General features: G+C 36.4%; 1 protein-coding gene across 1 annotated transcript in view; it reads left to right on the top strand.

The window, feature by feature from the left end:
- LOC121322994 (integrin alpha-V-like) overlaps window positions 1-15,939 on the top strand; it is a 32,406-nt gene that overhangs the window by 14,427 nt on the left and 2,040 nt on the right. Inside the window, exons 12-30 of the mRNA XM_041263693.1 lie at window positions 1,445-1,497; window positions 2,054-2,262; window positions 2,705-2,896; window positions 3,527-3,572; window positions 4,027-4,134; window positions 5,355-5,410; window positions 6,114-6,268; window positions 6,812-6,949; window positions 7,684-7,751; window positions 7,867-8,014; window positions 8,401-8,493; window positions 9,099-9,178; window positions 9,800-9,880; window positions 10,198-10,303; window positions 10,756-10,914; window positions 11,611-11,721; window positions 12,950-13,063; window positions 13,244-13,351; window positions 15,479-15,601. Of these exons, the coding sequence (XP_041119627.1) occupies window positions 1,445-1,497; window positions 2,054-2,262; window positions 2,705-2,896; window positions 3,527-3,572; window positions 4,027-4,134; window positions 5,355-5,410; window positions 6,114-6,268; window positions 6,812-6,949; window positions 7,684-7,751; window positions 7,867-8,014; window positions 8,401-8,493; window positions 9,099-9,178; window positions 9,800-9,880; window positions 10,198-10,303; window positions 10,756-10,914; window positions 11,611-11,721; window positions 12,950-13,063; window positions 13,244-13,351; window positions 15,479-15,601 (2,148 nt within the window). The remainder of the gene's footprint in view (window positions 1-1,444; window positions 1,498-2,053; window positions 2,263-2,704; window positions 2,897-3,526; window positions 3,573-4,026; window positions 4,135-5,354; window positions 5,411-6,113; window positions 6,269-6,811; window positions 6,950-7,683; window positions 7,752-7,866; window positions 8,015-8,400; window positions 8,494-9,098; window positions 9,179-9,799; window positions 9,881-10,197; window positions 10,304-10,755; window positions 10,915-11,610; window positions 11,722-12,949; window positions 13,064-13,243; window positions 13,352-15,478; window positions 15,602-15,939) is intronic.

Below are 15,939 nucleotides of genomic sequence, written 5' to 3'. Positions count from 1 at the left end.
AGCTGAAGGGTAAACAATAAGCAAAGTCAGCGTTCAAGTTTATGGTGGTTGGGTTTGAAGCATTTTGGCAGGGGAGTGTATTATTATGAACTTTAGCAAAACACAGTTAGTACAGTTATTACTGTGAGCAGGATAGTGACTAAACATGGAAATTCCATCTGGAGATGTGCAGTGCTTTTGGCTAAGAGAGGTGGGGCAGCAGCAGTTGGTGTGGGATCCCAAGTGATTTTCTTGTTCAGCCTCATTGTCTTCCTGGCTAGCTGAGTGCTTACAGCTAATGGGTCATTGCCAAAAATGCTCCCTGTGCCTTGGGTCAACTTTAATCCTGTGTTAGACAAAATTGCCTCATTTTAAGCAACCCAGCCTTGTTTGTTATCAAGATCTTGCATACTCCTCACCTTTCTTCGGCTGCCAGGCTAGCAGACCTGTTTGCTTGCATAATAACTTATGAAAGACCGAACTGCAGTGACTGACGTCCAGTAATATATTAATATATATATATATATATATATATATATATATATATATATATATATATATATATAAAAGAATTGAAAGTGTGTTTTTAAAATCACTATTTGCAGTATAAAGAACTGTTTGCTGTGTTTGGTCAACAAATCACACTTAATTTACCAATCATAGATGAGTGCTCTGCCAATTAATACAATTATAATTGGTTAAAGGCTAGATTGCAAGATGTGAAGTGTGTGTTTAAACAGGCAGCATTGTCAAGTAAAATAATCCCTTTCCAGAAAGTGTACAATGCTTTCCATAAAAGGACTATAAGAAGGAGATAGTACCAGGGTTCTTAGTGTGCTTTGTAAGCCTTGAGAACCCTCTAAACAATAATAAAATAATAATAAATACAAATGAATAACTAACGTATCCAAGGAACAGTAAAACCAAATGGTATACTTCCTGTTCATTGAATTTCTTCATGGAAATTTTGCTTTCCTTAATAATGCTGCTGTTTGCATGGTTCTTTTGGAAATCAAACCTAAAACAAATGGTATTTACTGTATCTTGTCTAAATATGTATTTTTAAAAAAATCTACCCTGATAAAATAAATACTGAGATGTAACCGAGAGTGTAGGAGTTAGTGGAGTTATAGGCATGTTTACATAACGGACATGTTGTTTATATTGGTTAATCGTGCTCTGCTTTTCTGTGCAGCTTGCTACAAAAAGATGAAGAATTGTGAAAAAAAAAATGTAAATGGTGAATTGTTTGTCAAGAACCTTGTTTGGCTTTTAGGGCAAGCAACATTGGATAAAGACTAAGAGGGTATGGGTGGGTTGTCAGAAGCGAGTGTAAATCTTATTTAACCAAGGGATTGTTTTGAAAGTGCTGTAATATAAACCAGTTAGTCCCTTTTATAGAAATATATTGGAGTTTTTTTTTGTTTTTGTATAGAAAAGTCTTTTAAGAAAAAATGTTTTACAGATGGCAGCTTACTACGGGCATTCTGTTGCTGCTGTTGATATTAATAATGATGGGTAAGTAAGCTGTTTTCTTCCAGGTGAAAGGCGCTTACGTTTAATTCACATAACTCGAACGATAAGCTGTTCCATTTCTCAGTGTAGTCGCAGTCTCTGGGGTGAACTTAGGATTCTTTAAAATAGTGATGAATATTTAAAAGACTAAATACTTCTTGAAAGAGTCATCCATTGTGAAATTTCAGCTGTAAACGGAGCAAGGAAAGAGGCAGCAACAGTAAATAAAGAAATGTTATTAAAAAAAAATATATATTTTAACGTCCTTTTCCGAGCCTGCTGTTTTAAGATTTTGGTGTAGCAATGCTGGACTGTAGTGCAGATGATAGTGAGTTGTTGTAAGATTATTCACATCAATGTTTCTATTGACCATAATGCGACATTAATGCAGGAAACATTACACAATTAAACATATCCAAGTGTTTGTCAGCTAGACCCCTGTACTAGATGTTACATCTAGATGTCTATAAAGGCAGATAAAGGTGTACCTTCACACAAACATTTATTAGCTAGGCCTGTAAAGCTGCTATGTTCCTCATGGTAGCTGCTTTCTTTTCAGTCTTGCAGATCTCTTTAGTGGATCCCCTCTCTTCATGGACCGTGGGTCTGATGGGAAGCTCCGAGAGGTTGGTCAGGTGTACATCTATCTGAGGGACAGCCCAGTCTCCTTCACAAAGAAAACACAGAAGCTGACAGGCTCTGACATCTATGCTAGATTTGGCAGCTGCGTTGCACCCCTCGGGGACCTCGATCTTGACGGCTTTAATGGTATTATATTTTCTGTTGGAAAGGAGGCTAGAACAATAGTGGGTCAAAATTAAATTCACTGACGCACGTTAAAATGTGATGTTTTTAGGAATTAATTTGGTTCTGTTTGATTTGTAATTCTATTTTTTAATGTACTTTGCAGGTTGACAGTTGCTTGAAACACAATAATTAATTTACTTTTAGCGGTGAAAAAATGTCATGCATTAAATAAAGTGAACGTGGAGATTGATGATGCCTTAATTGAATTCAAAATGTTAAAATAACTCTCCACATTCTTTGTTTAATATATGCATTTTTCTAAAAATGTTTCCAAACTGTGCCCTTTGTAATGGTTTGTAAAAAAATCAAATTATTCTGTGTAGTGTCTCTTTTAAAATAAGAATATTGCAAATCTCATTATACTACTTTAAAAGAAATGTGCGTGACCCTTTCCTCTTTTTAGATATTGCAATTGCTGCTCCTTATGGAGGGTCAGACAACCAAGGTCTTGTCTACATCTACAATGGACGCGCTTCAGGACTGAACCCAACACACTCCCAGGTCCTGGAAGGGAGATGGGCTTCCACCAGCATGCCTCCCAGCTTTGGATACTCCATGCATGGAGCCACAGATATAGATCTGAATGGATACCCAGGTACTGCATCTTAGTGAGAGATTAACCTCTTTGTCTTTTGAAATGTGTGATAAATTGTAACAAGAAAAACTGTTATTGTATGTAAGGTAGAAAAGGTGTTATTCATAATTAAGAACATGCACGCTAAGATAGTTTACCACATTAGATATGGTGCGTTGATGTGGTAAACTAACTTTCTGATCACCCTGTATATTAGTGTATTGGTCTTTTTGAAATATAGAAATACAGAGCTGTATTCACAACATTCACTTAAAGGACTGTTTAAGGAATCTTTTCTTAAGATTTCATTAAAATACATTTTTAAACTCTCTTCAAATTTGCAGTTCACAAAACATTTTTCAACAAACACTGCTGACAACAGTTTGTGTTAGTTGTGTATTTTAAAGGTCAGGCTGATTTTTTTATGCATCTCTGTCTCTTACACAACATATGCACTAAGTCTTGAACTATTACTACATTTATAAAACAGTCACAGCCCCCTTTATTCAATAAGTTTACAGAAACAATAGTGAACTAAAAAAAGAAAGCTGTACCCATAGTGTTTTTTCACACTCGACGTGCCAACTCCGTTTAGACCTAACAGTACATTTAAAACCACATAATAGAGGACTGATTTTTTTTTGTGTATAGATCTGATTGTCGGTGTTTTCGGAGCTGATAAAGCTGTCCTGTACAGGTAAGCACAAATCTTATATTCTGCTGTAAGTTTTCACAACCTTTTAGTTGTTCTTCTGATTTTTCTGTAATATTTTTTTTTACTGAAAACAACAATGAATGCATTAGCCGATATTGTCTGTCTGCTTTACTTTCCTTTTAAGGTTTAACTTAAATAAATAATACACATTTTATATCCTGAAAATGGAGTGTGGGGTGGTGGGGTAGGAGCTGTAGTATCTGTTCCTGGAGGGTTCCTGGTGATATACTTAACCAGACAAAGTGGAACAAACACAAGCTAAAATAATGTACTTCCAGAAAAACACAGTAACACCGTTCTCAGGAAAACATGTTGGGGCTGTCTGTTGTAAATACATTCTAAAATGTATCTCTAAATTGTATTTGATAAAGCTAACTTTGTAGTGTATTTGCTTTTGTAAATGTATTATTATCGTATTCTTTGTTGCTGTTAACAGAGCTAGGCCAGTTATCAGTGTTAATGCCACCTTGGATATCACCCCTCCAATCCTCAACCCAGATGAGAAACAGTGCACTTTGCCTGGTTCCTCCATTACAGTATCTTGGTAAGCAAAACTAAAGTGAAGTTGATTTCGGAAAAGAATGCCTGCACAGGGTCAAACCACATGTTCAGTGTGTTGAAAGAGACTGGCAACCAAGAGATTTGCAGCCAAGGGACTAGTTCTCAGATAAATGTGGAAATTAATAGACCTAATATAGTGTACTTTAAAAGCTGCATGTAGTAGAGACCTGCCTGAGTGTAATGTCTTTTGTTCGATGTGCTGCCTCCGGTGCGACCCTGATTTAGATGGCCAGCTGTTAAGTATCAATGTCTGTGCTATTATTATGCTGAATTGGTTTATCCCCTAGGACCCATGACAGCAGAACCACAGAGACTTTCCAGTGACTCACACTGTTTGCTTTAATCCTGCTGTGTAGGCGGCACGTTAGCATTCTTTGCAGTCATTGTTCATAGTGCTCGCTGTAAGTGGATATAAAAGGATGGCTTTTGTGCATGTTTTTAAAAAGGTAACTGCTGTATAATTTAAATAATAAAAAACAGTGTGCATAGTTGTTCATCTTTATTTTGATTAAGAAAGGATAAGTGGGGTGCTTTGATTCCATATTATACTAGGCAGAGATTCTTGAGCTTGCCAGTACAAGGGTATTTTAATAATAGAGTATCTAGGCGGCCACGTATTGTACCACCTTTTCTGATACACTTATTCCAACTTAAAAATCTCTTTTTGCTAGCATCGTGAAAAAAAAAAAGTTATACTCGGTATTACCATATCTAACAGTGCCTGCCAGTACAATTAAATTGAGCTCTGGTCACGAGAACTTCTGGGCATCTCTTACAGAGCTATTGTTTGGGCTCTTGGCTGGCCAAAGCAGTTTCTGAACAATATTGTTAGCAAACTGTGTGCTGATAAAGCATCCTGAATTTAAAGTTGCTATATCTTTAAGGTTGATGGAAAAATACACACATTCTCTATATAAGTTGCATTTTTTTTATAAAGGAATTAGCCCAGAACAACCTTTTCTTACATCATCATACGAAGAAAAGATTTTGACCTACTGTACTGCAGATACAAACACCCACATAATGTCAGACTAAATGTTTACATTTATAAGATGATATAAGACAATGTCTGAAGTCTACATATGCTGTAGATCAACATGGATAAGTGGGCATTTTTCAAATGTATTATCCACGGAAAACAAAGTCTTTAATGGAATCTGCTGAATGGAAGACCTTTAATCTTGTTTTCTTGATTTGTTACAGTTTTAGTGTAAAATTCTGCTTAAAGGCAAGTGGGAAAGGAGCCCCCAGCACCCTCAGTAAGTTGCTGTAAAGTGTGTTTGTTTACTTCATCTTGTAAACTGTGTTTTTGTGTGTTCTTTTTTTTTGTCAGAGGGCTCTGGTAATGGTGGATGTATGCAGACAAGGTGCAGACAATGGCAATATATCTGGTCGTTAAACAAAACTGTGGAGTGGCCTACAATAGCTAACAGATGCAGGTTGTGCCACATTAAATGTAGTTATCAGAAGCCAACCATTTTGTTTGTAGACAGCATTAAACATTTCTGTAAAAGACATAACTAAATGACCAAATAATCTTTGTTTTTAAAAATGACAGGGCAGGTTAAAATACATTTACCCTAAAGTGGTTACACTTTTATGACCACATGTGTTTCAGATACAATGTGTAATTATTCCTACAAAAAAAAATATACCCAGATGAGTATTCACATTTTACACAGAACAAAAAAATGTAGTACAACATTTTTATGACAATTTAATATACTTGTACCCTTTGGTACATCATGTTTGGAAGCTTATTGCAATCTCCCACTGTAACTGTCGCAGCTTTGATATATTTTGTAAAAGAGAACTGAAACTTTTTTTTATGAAAGTATGAGGTGGGAAATCAGTTCTCGACTGAAAAAAACAAATGTTGAAAAAAGAAAAGATAATTGCTTAATAAACAAAACTATGATCACATTCTGTTTATAAACTGAAATTACGTCTTCCTTTTTCTAGATTTTCAGGTGGTGTTACTTTTAGACAAACTCAAACAGAAAGGAGCTATAAAGAGGGTACTGTTCCTACACAACAGGCTGTCCTCCCATACAAAAAACATGTCTGTAACAAACGGAAAGGGACCTGCCTGTGAAGAACTGGATGCTTATTTACGAGTAGGTTTTTAATGTTTTTTGGCTTTATTTTGAGTGACTAGAACTAAAGCCATGTGTACTGTATCTGTAGGCCAGAGAGAATGTTGGTAGGTTGTTAAGTATATTAGTAGTTTATGGGATTCTCCAATCTGACTGCATATTCTGGATACTGATGCAGATGCAGAATACAGTTTCCATCTATACTTTGCAGTATGCAGGATGGCACAGGCATCATCAAAAATAACTGTCGGCAATACAATTAATACATTTTATATTCCTATTGTGTAGAAAGGGAGGTGAGAAACTCCTTAGTCACATTGTGAATATTAACATAGGAACATAGGCAGGAAGTTGCTATCTTCTTTACTACTGGATAACTTCTGGTTATCTGTCTTTAGTTTTAAGGGAGCACATTTTCTTTTTAATATGTATGGAAAGTGTATTGGCACCTGTCTGTTGGGCTGTTGACCTATAGATTCGGTACATATTTTTGTTTATGAAACTGCATTAATGTGTTACTCTCTTTGTTACTTACATGTATTTTTTTTGTTTCCCTTGTTGTAGGATGAGACAGAGTTCAGAGACAAAATTACGCCAATCACTATCTTCATGGAATACAGCTTGGATTATAAAACCGCTGCAGATAAAACCGGTCTCTTGCCAATTTTGGACCAGTTTACTCCAGCTAATATCACCAAGCAGGTATGCCTCATTAGTGCATGGTGGATCTCTGCTAAACTGGAGAAACTGGAGTCAATGATAATTGTCTTTGTTTTATATACAGTGTGTTTCTCTCTCTCTCCTCTCTCTCTCCCTCTCTCTCCCCCCCCCCCCCGTGTGTGTGTGTGTGTGTGTGTGTATATATATATATATATATATATATATATATATATATATATATATAAACTACATCCCCAGAGTACATTAAGTCTGTTGCGTTTTTTGGGTTTTTTTTGGTTTTTTTTTTAAATGTTTTCTACTGTTAGCTAAAAAAAAAATCCACGTTCTATTTTTTATAGTAAACTTTTAGGACTTTCTAGTGGCCCACTTGTGCCTAAATTAAAAATTACATTCGCTTAATTTTTTGTTGCATATGCAACCTAATTAGTCACACTGTAGAGCCCTGTTGTTTTGTTGTGCAGTTATTATTATTGAGGTGTACGTGCCGCTCGCAGTGTGTTATTGTTTTCTGTAAAACACTGATATCCTGTCAGTTAAGAAAAGGCTTAATGCAAAGCTTGTTTTAACACTGTCTTTATTACGCCGGCCAGAGACCAACACATACAACTATATTGTCATATTTTCTATATTTTCTTTAAATTCTTAAATTTAATAAATTGAAACCCATGTAGTAAAAAAGAGCCAGCTTTCTGTATATTAGCATCCCCAATACTAAAATGAGTGTTCTGAACATGTTTTATGATCTCTTTTTACAGGCTCATATTTTACTGGACTGTGGTGAGGATAATATATGTAAACCAGAGCTGAAGCTGTCAGTAAAAAGGTGAACTGATAGATTTACTTTTTTTTTTTAGACTGATGCATTGTAAGAGTGCTATCAAAGGCGTCACACTAATCTTCAGCAAACCACTAATGCTTCTGGGTTTGTTGTCTTTTAGTGACCAAACACAGATATACATTGGTGATGACAACCCCCTGACACTTGAGGTAACGGCAGAGAACAGAGGAGAGGGAGCCTATGAAGCTGAGCTCTATGTGTATATGCCACCCCAAGCTGACTTTATTGGTGTGGTTCGAAACAGTGAGGTAAGATGCAGTCTGGAACCCAACTTTCACCCTTGTACTGTTGTATTAAGAATATGTGAAACAATAATAATAAATAGTACTGCAACATTTCTAAGAACTCCTTTGTCCCTAGGAAACAACTACAGAACGCATATGTTGGCTGTCTCTAAGTGCAATAAAATTATACGACTTCAGGTTGTAACACTGTTCTGAGGCCTAGTTTGTATATCCTCCCTGTCATATTCTTTTAATATATATTCACATGACAGACTAAAATGTGCAATTTTGATTTATGTAATTAAATGTTCAGCATAGCAAACTAAAGGCAGCATATTTAAAAAATAATAATTTATTTGATTGGCATTGTTAGAAATATTTAAATATATATATTTCTCTGTTTTACATAGAAGTTAGCAAGACTATCTTGTGCATACAAGACAGAGAATCAGACTCGTATAGTTGTCTGTGACCTTGGAAATCCAATGAAAGCAGGAACAAATGTAAGTATAAAACCTCACAAAATACATGTAGTGTTTATTAAGTGCTAGTTTTTGGTAATCATGTCTTAACTGTTGCTTACCCCGCATATAAATATTGAATGCGTGGGCAATATAATGTCTTGTCCACAGAGATTTTCTGTTTGTAAAAACTTTTTAAAGGTTTTGTTTTGTTTGGTTAAATTGATGCTGAACGCATGCATACACAGTATGCATTAGAAGTTCATCTGTAAATATAATTTATGTCTGGGGTGGTCTTTTTTTTTAATAACCACAAGTTTTAGTTTACTGATGTCCTTTTGGAAAAAGTTTTCTTAGACGGATGCTGTTTTCTGTGCTGCCGTCCAGATGAGATGGCTTTTGCCACAGCTCCCCTGTTCATGGCGATAGGATAATGAAAAGATCAGATATAAATGATAATGCTCTCAATTCTCAGTTTGACTGGGGCATCAAATTATTAATTAAAGATTGCCATATATATGTAGTCCATTTGTCATGGCACTGACCATAAGAACTGACAAGAGTGTCAATTCTATAGAAGCTTACTGCTGCGCAAGCGCATGGTTTTTAGATGAATGTCTAATTGTATTTTTTGTCTTTGTGTGCAGCTTGTGTCTGGTCTGCGATTCAGTGTTCATCAGCTGTCTGAACAAGACACTTCAGTGAAGTTTGATTTAAAGATCCAGAGGTATGCAGGTTTATTGCAGGAGTAAGACTATTATTTTAAAGAAAGGGTAGATTACTATAGATACCATAATATAACTTTGTGAAAACACTATTTCTTATCATGTCTTTCCAGTGACACATATCATTCACTTCCCCAAACTAGTAAACACTTAAAAGAAAAATCTCATCCAATGCTGTCAAAGGCTAGATTTCAGTGCATTACTGCCACCTGGTGGCCCGGCTGTAACCTTGTATTTCAATTTCTTTTGACACTGAGCACATAGAATTGTTAATAGTGATTGAAAAAGACCACTGGTGCACTTTAAACTAATGAAGAATTTCAAGTGTCATAGGGTTTTTATAGAATTATATTAAACTCTGGCGTCGTCAACTGACTGACTATCACTACCAAGCAAATAAATATGACAGGCCTCTCAACAGTCGTATCTTGAAAACCAGCACAGTTAATATAGATTTACTCAGAATTATATCTGTGTTTAACTGGTGATCCATTTGTTCTTTCCATAAGTTGTTAACTGATATTATATGTTATATATTGTATAAAATAGTAAAATATGAAGTTTGATCTAATGTCTCCTTTGTGAATGGATTGATAGGTGTGATTCTCAAAAATCTGTTTCAGTTCCAACTTATTTGATAACACCAGTCCCATGGTATCCAGTGTGACTGCTCTTGCTGTGCTAGCCAAAGTTGAAATAAGAGGGTATGTCTAGAACGTCTGCTTGTTTGCTTTTCTGTGTGTCTAACTGTGTGTGTTTATGCAGTTTTTTGAATGAAACTATATGATTTAGCTTTGACTATTGGTGTATATGAGTAGTAGTTGATAGCCAGCTAATGATTACATGCTTTATCTGAGGGAGGGGAGTTGGTGGGCCAATTCAATAAAATGTTGTTGTTTTAGTTATAATGTTACTTATTACAAGCAAAAACATTTACACAATGGTGTTTTCCATTGCAGAAAAAAAAACATGTATGTATGCATAGTGTATTAATGGTGCATTTTGTGTTTCTTCTGTCTAGAGTTTCCACCCCTGATCAGCTCTTTCTTCCAATTGCTAACTGGCAGCCCAAAGAAAACCCAATGATAGAGGATGATATTGGACCTCTTGTCCAGCACATCTATGAGGTTTGCTTTGCTTTTTCATCAGACCTTTCCTCCTTATTGCAGGTTGATTGGATTTCTGAAACCTATGGTTTAGATCACGAGTAGACAACCCTGGCCCTGGAAAGCGACACAGACACTTCTAGTTTTTGTTTCACCCAAACCCCTTAATAAATTAATTGATTTAATGATTGCCTTAATTGGTCAGAATTACCATGTGTTCCAGGTATTTAGCAGTTGACGATTAAGAGATACCTACAAAACCTGCAGGATTGTGGCACTCCAGGACCAGGGGTGGAGACCCCTGGTTTAGATTATTTTGTTTTATGGTAATCAATAAAAAAAAAATGTAATGCACTCTTCCACTTTTATCAGAGATCATTTCTAATAAAGACCCTGTTATAGAACCAGGTGTATTATTTTCTATCTGTACAGCTTATGTAGCTAATATTACCACTCCTGTTTTCAATTTGCAGCTACGAAACAATGGCCCAAGTACCTTCAGCAAGGCAATACTAGATCTGGAGTGGCCTTACAAATACAAAAATGAGTCCCTTCTTTATATTATTCAATATGAGATCGAAGGACCTATGAAATGTACCACAGATATGGAAATCAACCCTCTGAATATAACAGTAAGTTATGATGAAAGCTGTTGTTTTCCTCTATCTGGTTGCAATATTTTATTACACACAATATGTATAAATAAGCCTACTATATACTCTAGTAGTTTTAATTAGAAACATAATCTGGAAATACCAACTATCTTGAGGATTACTGTTAATTCTAGGCGCTACATTGAGTTAACTTTGTTTAAGCCTGGATGGAGCTTACACTTCAAGGGTTAAAATAATAATACATTAAAGAGGAAACAAACAAACAAGCAAAACAAAATTCAAATGAGTTGTTTTAGACAATGTCAGTGAAACTTTGATCAAGCAGTATTACTAATCTAAATGGTGGGAATGCCCTTTAATACTTTAATTCTGGAGTTTCCCCTTCAGATTTGACTGTTTGCCCTCCTTGTTAATTTTTACGAAAGAGAGGGGGACATTCGGCCCATCCAAGATGGTCTGGTTCCTAGTAACTGACTGATAATAGAACTTCACTACAATAAAAATGGACAGCATTTGCAATAGCTCCCATGTCGGTTCACTGCAGTTCTTACACTGTAAAAAGCATAAAGCAAAATGACAATTGAAGAAAGTCATTAATTTCCCAATCTTGCCTTTTTATTTTGCAATCTCAGATTAACACTTTATATGTCTGTGAATAAAATGTGTGGCAAATGGGAGTACATTACTAACTTAAATTCTGTGGGTGTTTCCCAGATGCCTAAAGCTCCAGAAAAGAATGACACTAAAAGAGAAGATTCCCGGGATGATGGCAGAAACCGCAACCGTCGAGACCTTGGACCTGTCGAAGAGGAGCTGGAAACGTTGGTATGGCTTCATGGTTTTCACTTGGTTTCTTTTAGTAAGGGTTGGTTCATAATTCTGTCACAGATGAATGCAATATGTGGGGCACATTATGCCACAGCCCTTTCGACTGCGTAGCTGTCGTTCATACTTTTAAATACAGACTGCATTGACGTAATTGTAAAAAATTGACATTTAAAAAAACAAAATCAAAAGCAATGTTATTGGTACATTTGTCCTCATAATCAACAGAGAATCCGAACAGGGGAGTGGTATACATTAATTAGAGAGACCGTGTAAGAAATGTTTAGAATGATAGCTGAAAGGTTAGACGATCTGTTAAACAGATTGGGACCAGTTCTGCAACGCAAAAATATACATGTGATACCAGTGACACCTGCACAAAGACTTGCAGTCACACTGCACATAGCAGCTGGCAATTCCCAGCAAAGGGGCCATGAGCTTCACACTCTCTCTAGTCCTTTTCTTTTTTTTTCTGAAATACACTCCAACGCTGTTTCTATTGTTTGGGCATTTCTATATTAATTTAAGTGAGGGGTTATATAAATGTGATGCTTACAAACCTCTATTAAAAGTTCCTCAAAGTCTTGCTTCATGGTGGTTACCAGCATACCACCATTCAGCAAATGTTGACATTTTTCAACGTTGTCTGACCACATGCGACACATTAGAAAAGGCTGTATGGCTTTTAAAAAAAAAAAAGACACACGTCGCAAGAGTGTGGATGACATCATTCCGGCCTGTTGCACAGGGTCAGGGACCCTCGACTCCAACCACAAATTATGTTGGAGTCTGAAGAATGAACCAGCATTAAGAAACATTTTTAAAAAAAAATCTCATTTACAGTGTTGTCCTGTACCACAATAATAGCCCAAAACTTTTTTTTACTGTTTACAAAGATTTTCAAAACTGGTTCAGTTTGGCAAACAGTGGATAAATATTTACATTTTAGACTAAACTTGAACAGACATTAAATTAACAGGCAAACTAAATCTGTATTTCACAGACAGGAGATCCCAAGGGCAAACTGGGGTTAAGGGGTTATGTACTACAGGCACATAATGGAAACGTCAGGGTTGTAATGTCTGCCAGACAGTAGATGTTTCCAGTTTGAGTACCTGTAGCTATGTCTGTTCACCTAGAGGATAGCCAAGGCATTTGAAGTACATATTTAGATCGGAAGGCAATCTCTTAGGCCAGGTAACCTTTATTTTTTTCTCCTTGTACTCAGGGCTGTGGCAAAGCAGAGTGTCTGAAAATCAAGTGCCAGGTTGGCCGCTTGGAGAGAGGAAAGAGTGCCATCCTGTACATCAGGTCGAGACTGTGGGCTGCAACCTTCATGAAGGTGACTACAGCATAAGACAACAAATTGAGTTTTTCCAAATGTGTTTTTTGCTAAACCTGTATGCCCTTATTTCAAAATTTTGCATCCAAGAAAGCAACCTATGTTTCATTCAAATTTCAAAGTGCTGTAGCTTATATTATTGACAGTTGGATGGCACATTGATTTTATTTTTATTTTCAGAATGAAAACCAAAACCATTCGTACACTCTGAAGTCTTCAGCCACCTTCAATGTGATAGAAATGCCTTATAAGAACCTTACATATGATTATCCCTCTAATAACACAGTGGTAAGTATAGTTTCATTTTTAAATGTTGGTACATCAATGTGCACCTTGAATCTAACAACCTCACGTTTCTTAAACTACAGAGCACTGTTTAACATATCATTGGCTGCTGTAAATTCTGTAAATATGAGAATCATGTGCAAGAAGCTTAGCCTTATTATGTTCTATAAAATTAAGGTGTGTGTCTCTATCTGTCTATATGTGTGTGTGTGTGTGTATATACACAGTACCAGTCAAAAGGTTGAGTACCCTTGCTGGAAACTAGGTTTTTTTCATAATTGACAATGTTTTACGTTGTATACGTTTCTGTAAATACTTGAAAATGAAACATGTTACAATATACAAAACATAAGGAGTATCGAAGCAGTGTTCAAGAAAATTGGAAATTGTTGCTAAATCTTGGATTCCTCAAAATAGCCACCCTTTGCCTTAATAACAGCTTCACAAACACGAGGCATTCGGTTAACAAGTTTCAGCAGGAAATCACCTGACATGTCTTCCCTGCTCTTCTGCAGCAATTCCCAGAGATGTAGGGCACTTGTGGGTAGCTTTGCTTTGACTCTTCTGTCCAATTCGTCCCATACAAATTCTGTGGGATTGAGGTTTGGAGACTGGGCAGGCCAGGTCATTAGATTGACTTGTCCTTCACTTTCCTTCTTCGCCAGATAGTTCTTGCACAACTAGCAAGAAGGTGTGTTTCAGGTCATTATCTTGCTGAAGAATGAAGGGCTGCCCAACTAGCCGTAATCCTGATGGAATGGCATGCCTCTGAAGTATGCTATGATAGCCATGCTGGTTGAGCTTGCCATGGACTTGGTAGAGATCATTCTGTCACCAGCAAAGCAACCCCAGACCATGACACTGCCTTCTCCATGCTTTACAAGGGGAACCACACATGCAGAACTGATGCGCTCACCCTCTCTGCGTCTTACAAATACTCGGCGGTTGGACCCAAATATTTCAGATTTTGACTCATTTGTCCATAAGACCGACTTCCACTCCTCAAACGTCCAGTTTCTGTGGTTTTTGGCCCAGACAAGTCTCTTCCTCTTATTCTGCACTCTTAACAATGGTTTCTTTGCAGCAATTCTTCCAGTTAGGCCAGCTTCACGCAATCTCCTCTGAACAGTTGGATGTTGAAACATCTGTACTTCTAGTAGCATTTAGCTGAGCTTGTATTTCAGGGGCAGTTAATCGCTGGTTTCGTAGACTTGTGACTCGAATGAACTTGTTCTCTGATTCTGAGGTCAACCTTGGCCTGCCTGACCTTGTTCGGTCCTCATGAGTGCCACTTTCTTCAAATTGTTTGATGGTCTTGGCCACAGCAGTTACAGACACTTGCAAAGTTTTTGCGATTTGTCTTAAAGATTGACCTTCATTTCTTAAATAATTACAGATTTTCTTTTTTCTTTGCTTAACTGAGCGTATTTTGACATTTTCTTCTCCCTTACATTCAGGAATGACAAACTTGTGCCTATGCTACCTATATTTATAGTAATCATGGACCCTCACCTGTTAACAATAATTGGTGACAAAAGGTTAATAAGGTAACATGCTAGTTAACTCAGAGAACATCTATCAAAGACACTTTTATTCTTAGGCCAGTGTTCTAACACTGTGTTATACACATTTCAGACTTTTAACAGACTTGGGCTTCAGACTGAAATCCCGTTGCTTTGGGTGACCATTTCATTGAAATTGACAAGATTTACATTTTCATTTAAAAATTAAATTTTTGAATGCAATTCACTTATGATTATCAGCTTATAGAAGTACATGTATCATATAATGAAATATTAAGTGTTTATAGACAAGTTTATACAGTTAAAAGCATAGATAATCAAACTTTTGACTGGTACTGTGTGTGTGTGTGTGTGTGTGTGTGTGTGTGTGTGTGTGTGTGTGTGTGTGTGTGTGTGTGTGTATATATATATAGATATTATATATATAATGATTATATATATAATATATTATAGTATATATATATATATACACAGTGTTCATAATAACTACATACATTTTAAATATATTTCTGATATCACTAAAATGATTGTTCTCACTTCAGAGCTGTCTTCAATAAGAAACTGTTATGCACCCCAAGCTAACTGTGTTGCCTTTTCATTCTTACAGGTTAACACCTCTATTATCTGGGTTCAGCCAGATTCAGCACAGCCAGTCCCAGGCTGGGTCATTGCACTAGCAGTCCTTGCAGGGCTCCTGCTTTTGGGCTTGTTGATCTTTGTGATGTACAAGGTATGTTGCATGTTCTTAAATCAGAAGTCTTAATGCTTTATTTCGGAAAACAATTTTTAATTAATGACTGCATTATGTGAGTGTTCCAGTAGAGATGTATATGTGAAATATGCCTATTATATCTCACATATACATCTCACTCTGCTCTTATCTGTTTGCTGAAGAAATGATGGCTCGCTTATTTAAGGCTCTGAGGTGTGGATTTGGGGGTTAAGACATGCAATCACCTGATCAAGTTTCCAGTGGAACCCTGTGAGTGGGGTGGTAAACAAAGTGAATATCCAAACAGTATTGTACTCCCAAAAACATGTGTTTTATTTAATAAGAACAGAAAATGA

This window comes from Polyodon spathula, chromosome 11 (genome assembly GCF_017654505.1).
Source record: "Polyodon spathula isolate WHYD16114869_AA chromosome 11, ASM1765450v1, whole genome shotgun sequence".
Lineage (NCBI taxonomy): Eukaryota > Metazoa > Chordata > Actinopteri > Acipenseriformes > Polyodontidae > Polyodon > Polyodon spathula.
Note: the sequence above shows the minus strand (reverse complement) of the source record. Positions and strands in the feature narration are given on the sequence as shown.